Here is a 21,147-nt window from a genome sequence, read left to right as displayed (position 1 = left end):
ACACATTGAGGTTGAATCCTGACAAGACGGAAGTACTGTTTTGGGGGGACAGGAGGCGGCTGGTGTGGAGGACTCCCTGGTCCTGAATGGGGTAACTGTGCCCCTGAAGGACTAGGCTTCGCAGCTGTCCATGGAGGTGCAGGTCAATTCTGTGTCCAGGGCAGCTGTCTCCCAGCTCCATCTGGTACGCAGGCTGAGTACCTACTTGCCCGCGGACTGTCTTGCCAGAGTGGTGCATGCTCTAGTTATCTCTCGCTTGGACTACTGCAATGCGCTTTATATGGGGCTACCTTTGAAGGTGACCTGGAAACTACAACTAATCCAGAATGTGGCAGCTAGACTGGTGACTGGGAGTGGCTGTTGCGACCACATAACACCAGTCTTGAAAGACCTACATTGGCTCCCAGTACGTTTCCGAGCACAATTCAAAGTGTTGGTGCTGACCTTTAAAGCCCTAAATGGCCTGGGTCCAGTATACCTGAAGGAGCGTCTCCACCCCCATCGTTCAGCCTGGAAACTGAGGTCCAGCGCCGAGGGCCTTCTGGTGGTTTCCTCGCTACGAGAAGCCAAGTTACAGGGAACCAGGCAGAGGGCCTTCTCGGTAGTGGCATCCGCTCTGTTAAGCACCCTCCCACCAGAAAAACAACTACCAGACTTTTAGAAGACATCTGAAGGCAGCCCTGTTTAGGAAAGCTTTTAATGTTTGACAGACTATTGTGTTTTAATATTTTGTTGGAAGCCGCCCAGAGTGGCTGGGGAAAATAATAATAATAATAATAATAATAATAATAATAATAATAATAATATGTTGTTCTTGTTGTTGTTCCAGAGGCAAGTGGCCTGCCACTGCTAGGAACAGGACTGAGGTAGTCTAAACTTGGGCAGATCCAACGACACCATTTTTCAGTTCTAATAGTCTTAAAGTAGAGCCCTGCCAGATTCTCGCTTATTTTTTGCTCTCCGGCCTCCAGCATATGGCACAGAGATGAACACTAGGAGACCTCAGTCTTTGATGGGGTTGTGTCATCATAACCTGCCAACGAGGCACACTCAAATTGCAACTGTAGATTGCTGCAGGCTCTCCGCAGTCCCTGGGAGTTTATACCTGTTGCTGGGATGTTTTTCTTCACCTCCTGCTTTCTTTGAGAAGCATAAGATCCAAAACTAAGCAAAAAAAACCAAGAACAATATTCCACAGGATGCTGCAGCAAATAACACTTTTAAAAAGTGTTGTCAAAAGCAGTCCTGCTCAGATATATTTACAAAACCAGAAATAATCCATTATACATGAGAACACCGTTCTAGCCTTCTGATCACTAGTCACTTGCAAATCCGTTCCTTTCTAATTATTTTAAGCACACTTCGCATTCAATTTCCTCTCAAAGATTGATATATCTTATTATGAAACTAATTTGTTTCGTAATGATTTCAGGCTTCCAGATCTTTGCTTCTGCCTCTAGTCAATTCTGCACTCTGCATGCATGCTGTGCAGCTGCTCTCAGCACATTAATTGCATCCCTCCTTGCATGCGCTCGCACACAGCCATGCAGCTGCAGGAATTGCCCAACGTGGCATGACTGTGTTTGCAGGAGGGAAGAGCAATGTGCACTGGCACTGCTGGGGAGTTAGGAGCTGGCAAAAGGTGGAAATGTTGGAATGATCCTATATCTGTGCATAGCTTTCGGTTTGTTCTGCCTGGAGAAAGTGCCAGGCTCCTTCAGGAAGTACGGCCAGCTGTGCACATCTCGCCTCCTGTATGATTAAGACAATAAGGAGAGCATTAAACAGTCTGGACCCCTGAGGTTGCAAAGGCTTGTGACTTGTCCACAGCGGGGCAGTAGCATTCAAACCATATTTGAGACCAAAAAATTATTATTCAGGTTCAAATATTCCAGTCTTGGGTAAAATGCTTGGAGTGTGTCACCCAGCTCTGCATTTACTTGAATGAAGCTAATAATTATCCTTGAAGCTAATTTGGGACAGAAGCCTTCGTAAACAGCTTGTACCAGGAGATAGATGCAACCTTACTGAGACTCCGAACCTCTCAGCATCTTTCAGTACCATCAACATAGGATAGATCTACTCACGGGGTGTGGGGTAAGCGCTATAAATAAGTCCTGAGGTCCTTTGGGTTCGCTACAGATTCTAGAAGATGGGGATCAGAAACTAATGCAGGGACTTCAGCTCCTGGGTGCAAGAGGTTGTACCTTCTCCCCAATGCTCTTTACCACCGATGAAACCGCTAGATGAAGTCCTACAGAGATTTGGGCTAAAGTGTTACTAGCACGTTGTGCATAAATAGCTCTACTGCTCTTCAGTGATTCAGTTAAGAAAGGTTTGGAGTCTGAACGAAATAGATTTAAGTGTCCCTTTTTCTAGCTCCCCATTTCACTTACGACCAAACGTGCAAAGGAAGCTGACTTCCATTATGTTTTCCCTCGTGGTTCTATGGGTTTATTTTTCACCCTGAGGTTTATTGTATGAATACAAGTGCAGAAGGTCTTTGGGGGGCTCATCTGGAGAGAGAAATCGCCTTTTATTCTCCTTGGCTCTGAAGCAGTAACTAATATACCCTCCGGCCTTTTCTGTTGTGAGGAGAAATGTCCAAGAAGCATGTTTGATTTTTTTTTTTTACTTTTTATTTTCGCTTTGCCTGCATCTCAGGGTCCAGGGGGCATTGTGCTGTTTCAAGGAGGGACCAGCATCTGATTATTATCCAGATACAGTAAGCAACATGGTTGGAAAAATTGACTTTTTGGATCCCGACTGATTTAGCTGTTTGCTGTCTTATCTCACTAGGCTCACTAATGCAGTTTGAAGTGTTCTGTCAGCCTTGGCTTAGCCACCGATATGAGGCAGGCAGACCAGCTGGTCCTGCATTTTGATGGGATGCCAGATCACAGGCTGGCAAATTGTTCCTTAGGTGAAACGGACGGACCTCCTGCAAACTGGTTTCTCACCGAGCAACAGAGACCTGAGGCGGCCTGGCCACCAGGCCTAAGGGGATGTCAGCAAAGGCAGGCGAAGGTCAGATGACCCACCAAAACGCCACTGAAGGAAAATAGATATAAAGGGGGGAAATTAAGTTTAGGACAGATAGGAGGAACATTTATTTACAAAGCTGTTGTAATGAGGGGTTGGAGGCTGTCACAGCCCTTTGCTATCCTACATATAGGAGTGGGGTGGGAACAACTTAAGAGCTCTAAGTGTTCCTGCAATCTCTTTTTATGCCTAGTAGGTGCAACCTTCTGTTCTTTTCGGGCTCCTCCTGGACCCAGGTGATGGAGGTGATGGAGGAGGTTCCTCTGCCTCCTGAGGTTGCTGGCACTGGAGAATGGCACTGGAGAAACACCCTATCTGGGAAGGCAGAGCTAATCCCAGCATCCCATAATGCAAAGGTGGGCGATGTTACAGGCGCCTTCAAGGACAGATGAGACAAGACACTCCCTGCTCCATAAAAGCTGTCAGGCGGCAGAGGATTCAACCCCCACGGCAGGTTGCCAGAAACGGATAAGGTAAGCGAAAGTTCTTACCAATTGCTTTTTATTCAATATTCACAGAGAGGGGCTTGGAAATGCAGCCTCTTGGAATAATGCCATTGCCCTGAGTGAGTCTCCATCCCCTTTCTCTCGCTCTCTCATGTGTCCTTCCTACGGGTGCTGAAAAGTGCCCTCTCATTTGAGCTCTTTGCTCGCCTACTTTCAAGGCTCACCAAGTTATGGGAGGGGAGGTCTTGAATGCTTTCTAAAGACACTGTGTCCATCAGCTGTCACCCCCCTGGTGCTTCCTCTTCCTCCTCTCCCATTATTTCCCAGCTTTCCCCCTCATCTGCCTCTGAGCTGTGATCTCCCTCAAAACCCTGTTGTAATTCTGAATTATCCCCTTCCTTCTTCTCTGGAAGGGTCAGGCTGGAGAGGCAGTCTCCACCATTCCTCCTCTGCTCAGTTCCTGACAGAAGCCAACTGCTAGAGGCCGAGGTCCCTTCACCCCCCCCCCGCAATAAAATATTTGAGGGGGCTGCCCCCCCAAAGTTGATGGGCAATGCCATTCAAATGGTGTGTGTGTGCCGTGTCATGTGATCAGTTCTGTGGGGCAGAGCTTACCTGTGTGTGTCCCCTCCATATTTTATTCAAGTTGGCACCTCTGCCCCACTCCATCCCCACTAATAGGCTGCTCCAATCCCAGCAGAGGTCCCTGACTCCCCACATCCCACTGGAGCCCTCCCTTGGGTCCTTGGACAATGTGGTCTCTGCATCATCCTGACCTAGCCAGGCCACAACAGTGATTTGCAACTAACTTTATAAAATCCATTCTATTCATATCCTGCGCCCACAAACATCAAGGCAGCTCAGCTTGCTTTGCTGCAATTTTACGAAGAAAAGCTCCTAAAGTACAGACGTCGCTCTCCATAAGTGCTTGAATGGGACTGGTAATTCCAAAATGAATGGAAAATTCATAAATTGGGTTGAAGTGCCCACAAAGTGTCAGTGCTATTGCCTGGTTTGCTGGTTGGTTTATTTGCTGTTAGGGAAGAGAGGAATTCGATTCCCTTAGTCCTGCCTTTCCTCAAACACTCCAATCTACTTGCTTCATTTCTTGTACTTTAGCACCATCATGTGTTCGATTGGAAAACTTAACTTTTATCAGAAAAGATGGTGGCAACTCAGTAATTTCCAAATGATCGAGAAGATTGGTGTAACCATTCTTTCAGATGCTAAATAATATTTGCTCCTGTAACTCGCTGTTACAAGATAAAATAAAAGTTATTTTATTTGAAATGCTTGCCATCCTGTCCTTCATTTTTGCAATTTGCAGGGCAGCTAACAGACCCCAAATTTCAAAACCCCAATCAGCATACAGGCCTGGTTTCCTTTGGGAGGAAGGGAAGGATATAGATTTATAATTACCATCATCATTATTATTTACAACCTCCAAACATTCCTGAGAACTGTAGTGAAACCAAAAACAGAAAGAAGAGAAGCAGTAACTAAAGAGAGTTAGCCAGCATTACAAAAAATCTGGTCTAATTAATTTTGGGCATTTGGCTGGTCAGCAGAATTTGGTCAACTTACTGATAATATATTGGTCAAGTGTTGGCAAATAATTACCAAGTTATCTCCTAGGAAAGGTATTTAGGCCAGGGGTGCTGAAACCTGGGGACCTGATGCTCCCTCAACTTCATATTTTGTTGATGGTGGCCAAAAGAAATACAAAATTAATGTAGCGCTAGGGTGGGCAGAGGAAATTTAAACCTTGGGTATACAGTGACCACAAAATTTGTCTTATATCTGCAGCATTTGTTAGTCAAGTCCCAATCTGATCTGTTAAATCCGAAGCTCTGCCTCCACCCTCCCAAACAGGTTATAATGGAAGATCTAGAAATGGCTTTAACATTTTGTGAGAATGTTCAGGGTGGGAGAGGATATATTGTTTATTAATATCCCTCCTAACTTGCACTAGCAAGTTCCTTTACTTAGTAGAGTTACATTCCCCTTTCTACATGCACAGCAGATAGCTTGTTGCAAGCTCGTGTGAGCTTCTATTATGCTATTCAATCTGTCTCAGATTGAATTGTACATGCCTGGTAAATTCCCTTTAACTCCTCTTAAAGGAATAAAGATGCAACAAACTTATTCAAAGTCAATAAAAGAAGTTTACTTACATCAGTTCACAGTTGGATCCCTGAAGGCAGACTTAGTTACATGTACATGTGGATCTACCCTATATGGGGGAATAATCCCAGTGCTTCTGCTAGCTGAGAACTAGCAGAGCAGTCCCAGCTAAAAGCTGGTCAAAGAATGAAGGAAGTCAAAAAGAAGGAAAGTGTGCTCCGTGACACGTCCTTTTGTTTCCTGGACAGGTGAGGTCACGCCCTCGCATGTCTTCTCTAGCATTACAAGGAATGTTGTACTTGACTGCTCCCAGTGGATTACATCCTACACCTTTCCCCCCACATAGATGGGTGGAGTTTGCAGAGAAATGAGTCCCTCTAGAATAAAACAAGTTTTCCATATTTCAGGCAGATTCATCCAGGAGTTTCCATGCAGGAAACCTTTAAACTTTTTATTTTATTTTCTGCTAAGACTGGATCCAAATTGCAGGCATGGTCACCCCTTCTGAAGCCTACCAAATTTCAGACAGAAAGTTGCCGTGGCCCTTCATCAATGGCAGGCTCTACCTGCCTCGTCTTTCCAAATGAGAAGGAGGAGAGGCCTCTGTTACCTGTACGGCTTCATTTGAAGAGGGAAGTTCAGCTGGTGAAGCTTCCTTCCCACTAGCAAGTCAAACAGTGTGTGCAAAAATCGCATCTTCTACACAACCAATAGAGTTCCATTAGAACTCTAGATCAAGACATAAACATATGCAGAGTGAGATAATAGACATGGGATGGACTCATTTTCCCTGCCAACATAATACATTTTCAGTTAAAGTTTGCCATCTAGTGGGAATATTGAGGATGTGTTTGCATTTAACAAAATTACAAAAACAACATGGTTGACCCTAAAAAGAAGCAATTACTTCTTGTGCTGGCAAACATAGCTATAGAAAATATCTCTTTAAAAAAAAAAGCAAGGATTAGTCTGAAAAGGTAAACAGCTATGTCATGGCAGATAACCTAGTTGTAAGGCATAAGTAGCTCCCTCAAAGTTAAGCAGGGAGTGCCAGGCAATCCACTAAATGGAGACAGGATCACACTGAACAAATAAGTGATCAATATGGGCAGGTTGCAATCTAAACCGCTGTGTACTGTTCAAGCCAGAATTATTCACTGTTACCAGGCAATTCTTCATTTTGTACATATTGGGGAGGGAAAATATTTTCATTTTCCATTTATTTTTGCTTCCATTCCCCCTGCCTATTGCACATTGGTTTGTTTGAAAAAGAAGAAAAAACATGTGTTTGCGTGATAAACCAAGCATTGCACCGGGGGAGGCGGGGACACACACACACACACAACTTAAAAAACATTTTTTCCACATTAAAACTGTTTTACTGAAAAAGCTCACAGGAAGAACTAAAAGTGTAAAGTTTATTTAAGGCAGGTGGGAACTTTTCTTCCACTAGGTGGAGCACCAGGAGCACTTAATGGAAGAATAGATTCAGCCAGGAAGCCCCCATTGTCTAATAAAGTAAGAGGACATTTTCTTTTAATTATTCTCCAGTTTCCTTGGTCCTGTTTGGGGAGGTGTACATAAAATGTGCATTTAAAATCCTGTACTATCCAATGCCATTTAAAAATGTGCTGGGGAGGGTGTATTCCTGGGGTTGCTTCCGTTTTTATTATGTATTTTGTTTTGTTTTTTATATTGTGATTTTATGTTGTAACCGCCCCGAGACCTGTGGGTATGGGGCGGTATGCAAAATGAACAAATAATGCAAAAATAATTAAATAATGGCACACACAAAAAATTAAACTCTTAAGAATCTGCTAGGCTCTAGAAATTTTATTTGGCAATTTAATTGTCACAGGGAAGCAGCTAGCAGCAATCTGACCCAGCTAGGGGCTAGAGGCCATAAGCAGGTCAGAATACTTATCTCTAAATTCAGGAAGAAGGACATATGCAACATAAGCAAACAATGTTATTCATACATTTCCCTGCGCTGAGGAGCCCCGTTCAGAAGGAGGGGCTGCAGTGGTTGTGGACTGCACCCACCACTTCTTCACACTGCCATTTTGTATGTGTCTACTCAGAAGTAGACCTCATAAGAATTTAATCATCGCTTCCTGCTCCACACCTTCCTGGTCATCTCCTTAACAACGGAAAATACATATGACTCTAAATTAGGTGTGAGGAACCTTTTGTCCTCCTGCTGTTGATGAACTACAACTCCTATCCGCCTCGGCGCAGGGATGCTGGGAAGTGTAGTTCAGCAACATCTGGGAGCCCAAAGCAAAATAAAAAAATTCCTTCAGTAGCACCTTAAAGACCAACTAAGTTTTTATTTTGGTATGAGCTTTCGTGTGCATGCTCCTGTCCTCCTCCTTGCTTGCTGCATACCCTCCAACATTTCTCCAATGAAAATAGGGATGTCCTATTCCATAATGAAGGGACCCAAGTGGCGCTGTGGTTAAACCACTGAGCCTAGGGCTTGCTGATCAGAAGGTCGGCGGTTCGAATTCCTGCGACAGGGTGAGCTCCCGTTGCTTGGTCCCAGCTCCTGCCAACCTAGCAGTTCGAAAGCACGTCAAAATGCAAGTAGATGAATAGGAACCGCTACAGCAGTATGTGGACCGAGAACTCCCAGAAGTGCAAGCTGGATTTCGAAAGGGCAGAGGAACCAGAGACCAAATAGCAAACATGCGCTGGATTATGGAGAAAGCTAGAGAGTTCCAGAAAAACGTCTACTTCTGCTTCATTGACTATGCAAAAGCCTTTGACTGTGTCGACCACAGCAAACTATGGCAAGTTCTTAAAGAAATGGGAGTGCCTGATCACCTCATCTGTCTCCTGAGAAATCTCTATGTGGGACAAGAAGCTACAGTTAGAACTGGATATGGAACAACTGATTGGTTCAAAATTGGGAAAGGAGTACGACAAGGTTGTATATTGTCTCCCTGCTTATTTAACTTATATGCAGAATTCATCATGCGAAAGGCTGGACTAGATGAATCCCAAGCCGGAATTAAGATTGCCGGAAGAAATATCAACAACCTCAGATATGCAGATGACACAACCTTGATGGCAGAAAGCGAGGAGGAATTAAAGAACCTTTTAATGAGGGTGAAAGAGGAGAGCGCAAAATATGGTCTGAAGCTCAACATCAAAAAAACCAAGATCATGGCCACTGGTCCCATCACCTCCGGGCAAATAGAAGGGGAAGAAATGGAGGCAGTGAGAGATTTTACCTTCTTGGGCTCCTTGATCACTGCAGATGGTGACAGCAGTCACGAAATTAAAAGACGCCTGCTTCTTGGGAGAAAAGCAATGACAAACCTAGACAGCATCTTAAAAAGCAGAGACATCACCTTGCCGACAAAGGTCCGTATAGTTAAAGCTATGGTTTTCCCAGTAGTGATGTATGGAAGTGAGAGCTGGACCATAAAGAAGGCTGATCGCCGAAGAATTGATGCTTTTGAATTATGGTGCTGGAGGAGACTCTTGAGAGTCCCATGGACTGCAAGAAGATCAAACCTATCCATTCTTAAGGAAATCAGCCCTGAGTGCTCCCTGGAAGGACAGATCGTGAAGCTGAGGCTCCAATACTTTGGCCACCTCATGAGAAGAGAAGAATCCTTGGAAAAGACCCTGATGTTGGGAAAGATTGAGGGCACTAGGAGAAGGGGACGTCAGAGGACAAGATGGTTGGACAGTGTTCTCGAAGCTACGAACATGAGTTTGACCAAACTGCGGGAGGCAGTGCAAGACAGGAGTGCCTGGCGTGCTATGGTCCATTGGGTCACGAAGAGTCGGACACGACTAAACAACAACAACAGCAGGAAGGTAAACGGCGTTTCCATGTGCTGCTCTGGTTTGCCAGAAGCGGCTTTGTCATGCTGGCCACATGACCTGGAAGCTATACGCCAGCTCCCTCGGCTAATAATGCGAGATGAGTGTGCAACCCCAGAGTCGGTCACGACTGGACCTAATGGTCAGGGGTCCCTTTACCTTTACCTTTATTCCATAATGATGATAATTTTATTATTTATACCCTGCCCACCTGACCAGATTGCCCCAGCTACTCTGGGTGGCTTCCAGCGTTTATAAAAACATAATAAAACATGAAACGTTTTTTTAAAACTTCCCTATACAGGGCTGCCTTCAGATGTCTCCTAAACGTTGCATAGTTATTTATTTCCTTTGCTTGGGGTTTGCAAAACTCTATACCCTCCAACATTTCTCTGATGAAAATAGGGATGTCCTAAGGAAAAGCAGGACATTCCGGGATCAAATCAGAAACCGGGATGATCCAGGATCAGGACTGTCCCTGGAAAATAGGGACACTTGGAGAGTCTGTGACAGGACTCAGGGGCAGGCAGAGGAGGTCTCCTTTATTGTGCTGAGCTATCAACCAGGAAAAAGCTTCTACTTGCCCTAAAACTTGGCTTGACATGGGAGACCTTTCAATTCTTGATGGACTTGGAGGTAGAGATCTCTGTGCTGCTGGACTTCTTGACCAGGGCAGAGGGTCAAGGGGCGGTTGTCTTCACAAGTACATTTGTGGATGCGAAGCTTGGTTGACCGGTTGAACCAGAGGTAGCTGTTCTTACAATAAACACACTATTACAAGGAACAACAGGTTGTACCCAGCTCAGTTTTCCTCAGAGTAGACTCAGGTGAAATGAATGGATCCAAGTTAGTCACATCTATTAATTTAAATCGCTCTACTCTGAGAATGGCTAAAATTGGCTACAATGCTTTCTTGTTAGATCAATGGCTACTTGCCAATGAGTAATAAGGAATAACTGCTCAAAGAATTATTAATTTAAAAAAAAGAAAACGACATTGGTACTCTTTACTACAAACTAAGCTTTATTACTCATCTCATTTTCAAAAGTCTCAGAATTAATAGCCAGATACAATTTAGCACAACCTGACAATTTAGAAACATTCAGTGCTGCTAAATGAATTGGTAATGCAGGAACATAACATTCACAAAGGGTATTAATTTGTTTTGTTTATAAACAAATTAGATTGGTTTATAAATGGATTCTCATTACTTCTTCCTTTGGCTGGAAACTTTTTCTTTTTTTTCCATTTCACTAAAATGAAATTTGCACAAAGCTAATGCAAAACACAAGACTCCAGAGAGAGAGAGAGAGAGAGAGAGAGAGAGAGAGAGAGAGAGAGAGAGAGAGAGAGAGAGAATACCTAAGGATACGCACATCACATGGATAATTGGCATTATCAATAAGCCAGGATTTGTGTAAGAACAGTTTATACTGTATAGTATTAATTATGCCTCTTTAGTCCATACCCACTGACAAAACTAATTCATTAATCAGTACAAGACTGAGGCTAAAGAAAGTTGTAGAATCTTCACTATTGGATTTTTAAGAGAAGTTCAGAAGCTGTCAAAGACGCTCTGGGCAAAGGATATTCTGTTTGAGGACAGGAGGTTAAAGGCTGGCAACCCTGCCTTGAAGTTGCATTTTCCTGTAAAAATGAAATGAATGAACTGGTCTTGCTTAAATCTAACAAAGGTGGGAAATTTAAGCCAAGGGTGGTAAACCTGCCCTCCTCCATATTGTTGGATTCTCCCATTTCCATCATCCCTAACCACTGGACATGCCAGGCTGATAATTTAAGAATATCTGAAGGGACACAGATTCCTCACCCAGGGTTTCAGCTGTTCAGCCACTCCACCTGACAAATTCTTGAAGCTGTAAGATCTGTTGCTGTATGAAAGGCATTTACTCTAATTCTTGTGCTGCTACTGTAATTTAAGGATCTTTCCTATGATCCCTGGGATGATTCCAATTCATTTTAAACTATTCTAGGCATGTTTTAATTAGGGCTGGGCGATATCTGGTTTTCAACATCGCGATATACTGATACATCACAATGTCTGAAATAAGGATGGAGCTACAAAGAGGCATTGGATGGCTTTCCTGGTTTTTTCCACATTGTGATTTTTGCATGGCACACACACAATTCATGATATATTGCCAGGTCAATAATGATGAAAGTGATATCACGATAAGGACTTCAAACCCATTTTGGACAATATATCGATATATCACCCAGCCCTAGTTTTCATGTATGTATTCAGGCATACTCTGAGGCAACAGACCGTAAGATAAGCTCCCAGGAGCCTTTTAGAGCAGGGATTCCTAAACTGTGGTTTGTGGACCACTGGTTGTCTGTGAACTTTGTTCAGATGGTCCATGGTATGTTCATTAAGAAGCTGAAAATCAAATAATGCCAAGTACAGTGCACTGCAATTTCTACAACTGGCAGAAAAACCATTAAATGGTTCACCAAGACCCTCAGCAATTTTCAAATAGTTCATGGGGTAAGAAAAAGTTGGGGTGGCACCGTTCTAGAGTTTCAGATCTATGATTGTAATCCTTCTAACGGCTGGTCTACATGTTCAGCTAAATTATGTGGCGTGCCCATTTCAGACTGCTTACCAACTCGTGGAAAAGCCTATGCCAATTATTTGTTTCCAGTGTGCCAGCTGGAATCTATGTGCAGGATTCAGATATGCAATCTCCCACTTCAGTGTAACAAGATTTTACTGCGCATGCAGCTCAGCTCTTGGACCCCTAACAGCAGATTTAGTTCTCCTTTATAGAAGGGGTTGGTTTTTTGTTTTTTGTTTACAGCTGTTCACCCTCCATCTCTTGATGGGTCTCCTTTTTCTCTCCATACTTTTTCAAAGTATGTCAGGAGGGAAGCAAACTTTTTTTTGGCCCAGAATTTATAATAATCCAAAGACAATATTTCTCCGCACTTTGTGAAGGAGTCTAGAATCAATCCGAAAACAGGATCAATTGGGAAAAATTTATAAGCAATGAGGAGGAAGGGGAGGAAAGTAAATCAGACGATTGGTCTGCATTCTAGGTGAGGCCATCATTTAGGTGCGGAAATAATGAGAGGCGATGCACAAAGTACCTGTAAAATGCAGCTTGCTCCAAAGTTATTTCAGCTGGTCAACAAAAATATTGGAGGCAACCAGAAATGTGAAAAGTGGTGGGTTGGGGTGAGGAAATGTTGATATATATATATTTACAAGCAAGTGTAGATAGATGTTTGTACTAGTTCTAGCTTTATGGGCAAGTTGTGATTGGGTGGAATCAGAGAATTTCCCATCATGCTATTCTTATACTCTTTTTACTGAATTAAATAAATAGCAGATGTGATAACACGTTAAACCGTCTGAAGGGTGTGCAGGTATTTCACATCACAGATAAGCTTAAGCACTCAAAGCGTGTCTGCTCAATTTTCTACACCACAAAAAATAATGTGGTGCTGAACAGGATTTATGGTTACAAAATTCAGTCTCTTTTTAAACCAGACATAAAATTCGTCTGTAGAAATAGCAATAGCATATGCAACTGTTTATAAGTGTTCTGATGTTGTTCTAATTAAATAATTGAATGGGTGGCCCCATCCTGCCATGCCAAACTCCTTGAAGAAAATACCAAGTGTTGACCTGGAACTTCTGTTGACCAACCAACCAACCAAGGCACACCACCGTTTCATTTCCTTGAGCATATCTCCAAAGGCATTTTAAAAGAAAATGCTTTATATTGGAAGACTAGAACAAGTTGTCAAGCAGTCTTCAGAATCTTGTTCATACAGAAGCAATTTACCAGTAGCCGAATATTTTGTCTGTGCTGTAAGCATGTACTTTGTTCTAAAGGGATCATCCTCTGTAGGAAATAATCCAACGGGTCTTTAAATAATATTGTAGTTGTGTGGGAGGCATTTTTTCTTGACCCAGCCACAGGTGCTATTGATGGCATGGGTCTCAAACATGGCATTTATTTCATGCCATGTGCTCTCCTGATTCCATGGGGAAACAGCTCCCACATGACTAAGAGGCCCCTTTAAGCACCTGCCCACACTGTGATCCCCTAAATCAGGGGTTGCCAATGTGGTGAGATGCCCCAGCCAGAATGGCCAGTGGTCAGGGAGCTACAAGTTGTAGCTCAAACCATATGGAGGGTCCCACATTTGCTATCCCTGTCCTAAAGGTGTAGGGTCAATATGTGCTCATTTATGCACCTCTATTTTCAAGCATATTACTGATAGTTCTATTATTACAAAATGTTACTACAGCTATGTGTGTGAGAGAGACAGAGGGACGGAGAAACGAAGAGAAACATATTTTTTCAGGGATTTCCTAGATAAAAAGTTCAACTCAAAATCATTTATTCAAATAAAATGTTTCTTAAATAAAATTAAATACATTGCACACTTAATACACTTTCACAGTTTAAAAAAACACAAACCGAACAAATAGGAAGCACATGTTTGCTGAATGGTCCCTAAAAATCTTCATTAACCATGCCTTGTATTCTTTTTGCTGTTGCTTCACATAAAAAGAGAATTTTGAAGCTGTCTATTAGGTTAGCCATAATCGAGGGTTTTCAAAGGGCACTCACTTCAGTTTTAATGAATTATATTAAAATTTGCACTCCTGCTTTTCTGAATGTATGTCACTGTTGCCTAGGGGGTGTCCTGCGCACACACCATTCAAATGATCAGGAGCTGTGCAAGAAAAGAAGCTGCTCAAGTTCCTAATGGATTGTGCTTAGCGATGCCGGTTGTGTAATGCAGCCTCTACCATTTTTGGACTACAACTCCCATCAACTCCAGGCATATTTGCTGGGAACTGCTCTTAAGACGACCTCTGCAAGTGCATCTTGCTTTATCCAGACTTTCTACTGGCAAAATAAATTTAATTTTTAATTGCTTGAAGGCAATCTTTGGGCAAAATGCTTACACTATTTCTATAGGACTTGGGAGCATAACCAGTGACAAATGGCTCTGCAGCTAATGCTTAGAAATGTGTTTGTGTAGAAGGTGGCTAGCAAATAAGAAGGGAGATCTACAGCCAAATCTTACGCCTGTTTACTTAGAAGACCCATTGATGGCAACGTTGCCAATGGCTGCTTCATACTTAATGAGAACAGGTATGTTTGCCATGTCTACATAGGTGTGTATCTTTCCTTTTCATATTTGCTGTACTTTTTTTTGTGAATGCAGCAAATGCACCTGCTGCTACAGATTGCGAACTGGTCCTTGGTATGAGCCAAAATCAGGAGTGAGGTCAAAGTGCAAAACCAAAAACAGGAGGGGGAAGAGTCCCCTTTCTCTCTTTCAAGATTCTGTTCAGCGACACCTAGGTCATTTGTTTCACAAGAGAACTGTATTCTTCCGCCAGCTTTTTCTGCTCATTTAGTTTTTCCAGCACTGCATCCATTAAATACGAAGCAAAAGGAAACTGAAAGAGAAGCAGAGTAGGAAAAATGATCAGCGAAGCCTATATTTTTCTTCAGCTAAAAACATTTACTAAGTGTTCTGAAGCCATTAGATTTCACTTAGTTCTGACACTGGCACACTTGCCCACGTCCGTTCACTCCTAAAACGGATCCTCCTGATTAGTGTGTGTAACTGTTCCTTATCATAAAAATGATAAAAGAGCAGAATAAAATGAAAAAAGATAAACGCCTTATTGAACAATTCATGGTTTACTGACCATGTTAATGATGTAATCTGCAATACCAGCAGCTCTGTCATTTATCTTCAATCAGCTGATCAATATGAGGTTACAGTCATCTCTGGGGCACTTATAAGTAGACGCAGCACTGCATGCTGACTGCTCTCAGGAGAGGGAGAGAGGGAGCTATCAATACAGCTCCTCGGGCTGGAGGCAAATGCTTTCAGAGGCATCCAGTGAAACTTTGGGGACTAAATGCAGGGGGGGAAATCCCTTCGCAGATCAGGATTCTATTGGGAAACGTAAGCATAAAGGAAACTTCGGGGTGGGCGCAGGACAAGCTTGCACTGACTTTATTTATACTTCTATGGTCAAAGTTAGAAAAATGACATTATTCACAGGATGGCTGTAATTCTCGAGAAAGCCTTTGTCACGTGGCAACACAGTATAGCCTTTGTATCCTTAGAGCAGTGGTGTCCAAACTTTTTTCAAAGAGGGCCAGATCTGGTGAAGTGAATAGCCGTGAGGGCCAACCAAAGTTGTTAACCTTTTTTAGGATTGAAGTTGTTGAACTTTCTTTAGGATTTTACCCCAAAGCTGTTGGCCTTCTTTTAGGGTTGATGTTGTTGAGGTATTTTGAGGATTTTACCCCAGGAAATAAACTGCCACAGGGGCCAGATTAAACTGACCAGTGGCCTGGATTAGGCCCTCGAAATGGACTTTGGACATGGCTGCCTTAGAGCAACAGCCCACAGCGGAAAGGAAATGCTCATCGCCATGTGAATGGGTTGCTTGTGAGCATCTAAATCACGGGTGTCAAACACAAGGCCCGGGGGCCAAATCCGGCCCGCCAGACCTCGTCATGTGGCCCGCCGAGCGCCCCAGCCAGCGGGCCCCAGCAGCGGGACCTTGCTGCTGAAGCGCTGCGCCGACAAAGCGCCGACAAACAGCTGGGGCCTGGGGGGGGTAGAAAGGTGGCCGGAGCAGCGCTGCGTGGAGCGCCCTGAGCCACAGCAGGAGAAGGAGACAGCTTGCTGGGTCAGAGCCCAGCAGCGCCGCACGGAGAGTCCCGAGCCTCTGGGACGCAGCAGTGGTCTGTAGCACTTTGAATCCTCCTCCTCTTGCCACTGCTCGGCGCCAGGAAACGGCTGCTGCTGCTGCTAAAGCACAGACAAAGCACCCAGCAGCGCCGCGTGGAGGAGGAGGATTCAAAGTGCTACAGAGCACTGCTGTGTCCCAGAGGCTCGGGACTCACTGTACGGCGCTGCCGGGCACCGACCCGGCAAGCCGTCGCCTCCTCCTCCTCTTGCCTCACCTCCTCCTCCTCCTGCCGCGGCTCAGCCCCATGAACGTGAGCTCAGCAGCGGCTCAGCCTCATGAACGTGCAACTCTGAGGCTTTACACACGTCTCCTAAAATGGACACCCGCTGCCTCACACTGCACGGGAAATGCTTTTTGCCCCTGGGTCCCTTCGCACTCTTTTCTGGCGCTGAATCAAGGCGGTGACCCCCCTTTCCCTTTCTTTCTTCCTCTCTCTCGTTCTTATTCTTTATTTCCCTCTCCTTCCTTCCTTCTTTATCTCTGTCTTCTCTCCCTCTTTCTTTTTCTTTCCTTCTTTATTCCCTTCCTTCTTTCCTACTCTTCTTTCTCTCCCCTCTTTCCTTCCTCTCTCCCTCCTGCTCCCTCTTTTCTTTCTTTCTTCCTTACTTCCTTCCTTTCTTCCTTCCGTCCTTCCCATCTTTCTCCCTCTCCCTCATTCTTATTCTTTCTTTCCCTCTCTACTTCCTTCCTTCTTTCTCCCTTTCCGTCTTCTCTCCCTCTTTCTTTTTCTTTCCTTCTTTATTCCCTTCCTTCTTTCCTACTCTTCTTTCTCTCCCCTCTTTCCTTCCTTCCTCTCTCCCTCCCACTCCCTCTTTTCTTCCTTCCTTCTTTCCTTCCTTCTTTCCTTCCTCCCCTCCCCTCCCTCTCCCTCTCCTCAGAAACATAGGATGCTGCTTTATACTTCTGGCCCTTAAACCCTGGAACCAGGAGAGCAGCTCCAGTGAGTCAACCTCAGCCAGTCCCTTTGGTGAAGGGTGGTGGCTCACTGGCAGAACATCTGTCCTGCATGCAGAAGGACCCCAGCATCTCCAGGTACCAGTAGCTCTGCAAAGGTCCTGCATGAAACCCTAGGGAGCCTCCACCACCCAGTGCAGTTACCAAAAATCATTTTTCAATAAATTGTACAATAATTGTACATTTGAATATCTACTTGCCATTATTCTGACTATGTTTCTGCTTTCAGAGCTAGTTATTACTTACATTATTACAAAAAAACAGTAATAATTGAATGCAGTGACAATAATTTATGATAATAAAGAGTGGACACATAGTCCTACAGATACAACCGGCCCTTTGAGGGTGACCAAACTGCTGATGCGGCCCCCGATGAATTTGAGTTTGACACCCCTGATCTAAATCTACACCAAGTCTGTGAGCTCACTATGGTGTTGAGAAGGAACAAAGTGATTTCCCCAGCAGGCCGCACAACAGGTGTGAAATCTTGTGCTAAGTCTGGAAAAAGCCTTTCAGTTGCAGGAGGACTTCTGAGGATCCAAGCTTTTCTGGCTCCAAGGCTATGAACCTCAACAAAGTGGGCCAGGTTTCTGGTAAGAGCTAGAAATGGTAACTAGCAAATATGGCAAAAGTGAAACCAGGGGCTGGATTTGAAATGCTCAAGCATGAGTCTAGGTCAAGGTAGATGCAGCATGGAATGACAGATGGACATAGCAAGCATATTACCGTAAGTCATTCTGTTGAGAAGGTGGGTTGGGTCGACAGATAACAGATAAAAGGGGTTTGCTTAGAAATCCCTATAGAAGCAGAAGTATTCCCACAGTGGGGGGGGGGGGTTAAGACCTTTCCTTCGCTGCAGGCCACACATCCAAATGGAGCAATATCAGAAATACTGTAAAGATTTGTGAGTGTGTGGGGTTTGTTTGTTTTTTTTTAAAAAAATTATTCTCCAGTTAAGCATTCATAGAACAAGAACAAGTTGTATGTGGAGACATAAGCAAATGACTAATTCAAACCATCACAGATGGGGAAAAATAAATTAATACAGAGAAAATCTCATCAACAAGTGTGCAGTTTATATACTGGTGTTAAGGTTTCTTGTGCCACAAGAACACTGATCCAGTGGGAATCATGCACTGCAGTTCACATGTGACTTTGTAAATATCATTTTCCTACATTATGTTTCCCCCTCTTCATGTAGTTATGTATAGGGTAACCATCATCCTTTCCATTCTTCAAAGCTTCTCAAACCTGTCTGTCACCACCCAGACCACGTTTGCTTTTGAGGCATCTTTATTTTTTCCTAATAACACTCCCCTTTAGATGAATGGATTACTTTACCACTGTCCTGGGCTCATATCATTCTATATTTTACCTGCTGTTCACTACATTCTAAGGCTCCTTTGTCACTGTAAAATGATTTTTAAGGAGGTGTTTCTATCTTAATCATTCAGTGCAATCAAGGATAAGAGAGCTTGAAATGTTGCAGATGTCTTGCACATTTATCAGCTTCTGGGAATGTGTCCATGTTCTTATCTGGCTCTCTTTATAGACATACATCCCACACTGCATCTTTGCAGTCTTCATCTTCAGTGGAGGCCTGCCAGATTTTTATTTATGGGTTAGCAAATATACAGATTTCCTCTATGTGTTCATAATTCCTGAACAAAAAGAGCTCACCCTATAGAGTCCTGTCAATGGGGCCCAAATGTGTGTGTTTTTTCTCTCTCTCTCTCATAGGAAGCTCCATTATACTGAGCAAAAAGCCGTAGGCCTTTTTAGCTCAGTATCAGAGGCACCGGGTTGCCCCCAAGATTGGGGGGGGGCGGGGTTTCCAGTATGTGTGACATCACGTGTATGACCCGCATGCCTTGGGCAAGGCTCAGGAGGCTGAGCGCTCTGGAGGAGCCAGCCAATGAACCTGCAGTGCGCATGTCACATCACACACGCACAACATACACGGGGGCACCTGGAGATTGGGGGGGGGGCTGGCCCCTTCAAACAAATATTGAGGGAGCCACGGTGCCTTTGCAACCTAGAGTTAGCACACCTGCTTCGTATGCATAGTGTAGGGGAAGCAGGCCATGAATAAAAACCAGACCATAACTTTATTGATTAGGGCAGGCATCCCCAAACTGCGGCCCTCCAGATGTTTTGGCCTACAACTCTCGTGATCCCTAGCTAACAGGACCAGTGGTCAGGGAAGTTGGGAATTGTAGTCCAAAACATCTGGAGGGCCAAAGTTTGGGGATGCCTGGATTAGGGTCAAATATGTTTGGTGTGGGCATTGAGCATGTATCCTATGACCAACCAGCTCAGGTGCAAGTTGATTGACAGCTGGGGTCGATGAATATTAGGGGTCCCCCACAGTGCTCTGGTGGGACCCCAATCGGTCAGTGACCTATCAGCCTCCAAGCATCACCCTACCTGCATATATGATTTTTTAATTGACAAGAGTTACCGATTATCCTGCCTGCAAGCTTGCCATCTAAGATATGGGTCATGGAAGACAAGAGCCACCAATTCAGGTAGCATAAATCAAAGATATGGCTCTTAAACAGCTGTTTGAATGGAACGACACAGAGACCAGGCTGAATGTTGGTGGGCCCAGAGTTCATATATTTTATGACTTAGGCCTGGTCTCTACTCCGGGCATTTACAATGGAGGAATAAAAATGAGAATTCCTGTGGCAGGGAGTGACAAATTTGATAAGATGCAGCCAATGTTCCTGCAGCCAATCGGAAACTGTGGAAATCCCATCGGATGTTTGGGTTCCAAAGAGCATTCGCAAACTAGAACACTCACTTCTGGGTTTGTGGCATTTGGGAGCCAAAATGTTCAACTCACAAGGCGTTCAGGATCCAAGGTACGACTGTATATAGTCACTATTTCCACCTACAATAAGCAAACACACACTTCTTTGGTTGAGGGGACAGAATGTAAAGATTAGGCCTCTCACTCTGGTCCTTTGCTGTCCCCACTTTCCCTCCAGTTTGCCCACTTTAAAATGTTTGACAGATTAATTTGATGCAGGACAGGTTGATTTCGAGTCTGCTAGCTTTGACAAAGAATAGTCTTTGGAGTTTCCCATTCGAATTAAAATTTTAAAGTCAGTAAATATCCCTTTCCATAGAATCATAGAGTTGGAAGAGACCACAAGGGCCATCCAGTCCAACCCCCTGCCAAGCAGGAAACGTATACAGTTTGTATACAGTTGCATAGTCTGACAGGGTCCGTCGAGACGGTGTGCATAACTCCACTGGGATACCTTGTGCCTCACATTGCAACCTGTTTATTCAGCTAATTTTGTGTGATGCAACATTCAGTCGCTTTTCATAAGCCACATCACTGCAGAGCTCATATTACCTTATTGAAAAGACAACCCCGAGCAACAGAAAACAGTTTTACCAAAGTTTGTGATCGCTTTGAAGGGAACAGGGGTTGTGCTGTGTGCTGGGTGATGCAGATTCTTCGCGAGCCGCCTATTGTATAGATTTCAGCTGCCTTTAATGTAAGGATACCAGAAGCTTTGCTCTCTGAGGGTTTCAAGAGAGCAAGGCCTCGTGAGAGAGGAGGCAGACATGAGAGAAGTAACCCTGCTAGCAAATGTCTCCAGGGGCAGGGAAGTCCCATGAAACAGCTCAAAGGGCAGCTACAACTAAGGGGAAATTTGTAATTTAACTGGCCCCTCCCAATCTTTGATCTTATGATCTGTTTTTGCTTAAATTAAGCATTGGTAGTAGTAAGAAAAATGGCAGGTTTGATACATGATAAAAAGACTCATATGACCCATTTCCAACAGTCATAGATTACAGTAAGCAAAGAAAGAAAAACGGAAGATTCATATGAAGTGGTCCTTAAAGATCCAGCAATGTTTGGTGTCTGATAAGACACTGCACTATGCTATGGATTTCCCTTTTGTTATCCTGCAGTGGAGAACAGCAAACAGAAAGGAAAGAGCCACACAGGAAGTGCCGCCA

At 44.0% G+C, this 21,147-nt stretch overlaps 1 protein-coding gene across 2 annotated transcripts in view; it reads right to left on the bottom strand.

Annotated features, from left to right (window-relative positions):
• Positions 1-13,798: 13,798 nt before the first annotated feature.
• Positions 13,799-21,147, bottom strand: part of CNTLN (centlein) — a 174,297-nt gene continuing 166,948 nt past the window's right edge. For both annotated transcript variants that reach the window (XM_035140509.3, XM_035140510.3), the window contains one exon: positions 13,799-14,895. In XM_035140509.3, coding sequence (XP_034996400.3) covers positions 14,794-14,895 — 102 coding nt within the window. In that variant the 3' untranslated portion in view covers positions 13,799-14,793. The remainder of the gene's footprint in view (positions 14,896-21,147) is intronic.

The sequence above is a fragment of the Zootoca vivipara genome, chromosome 15 (assembly GCF_965207765.1).
Source record: "Zootoca vivipara chromosome 15, rZooViv2.hap1.1, whole genome shotgun sequence".
Lineage (NCBI taxonomy): Eukaryota > Metazoa > Chordata > Lepidosauria > Squamata > Lacertidae > Zootoca > Zootoca vivipara.
The sequence above is the reverse complement of the archived record's forward strand: the minus strand, read 5'-3'. Positions and strand labels throughout refer to the sequence as shown.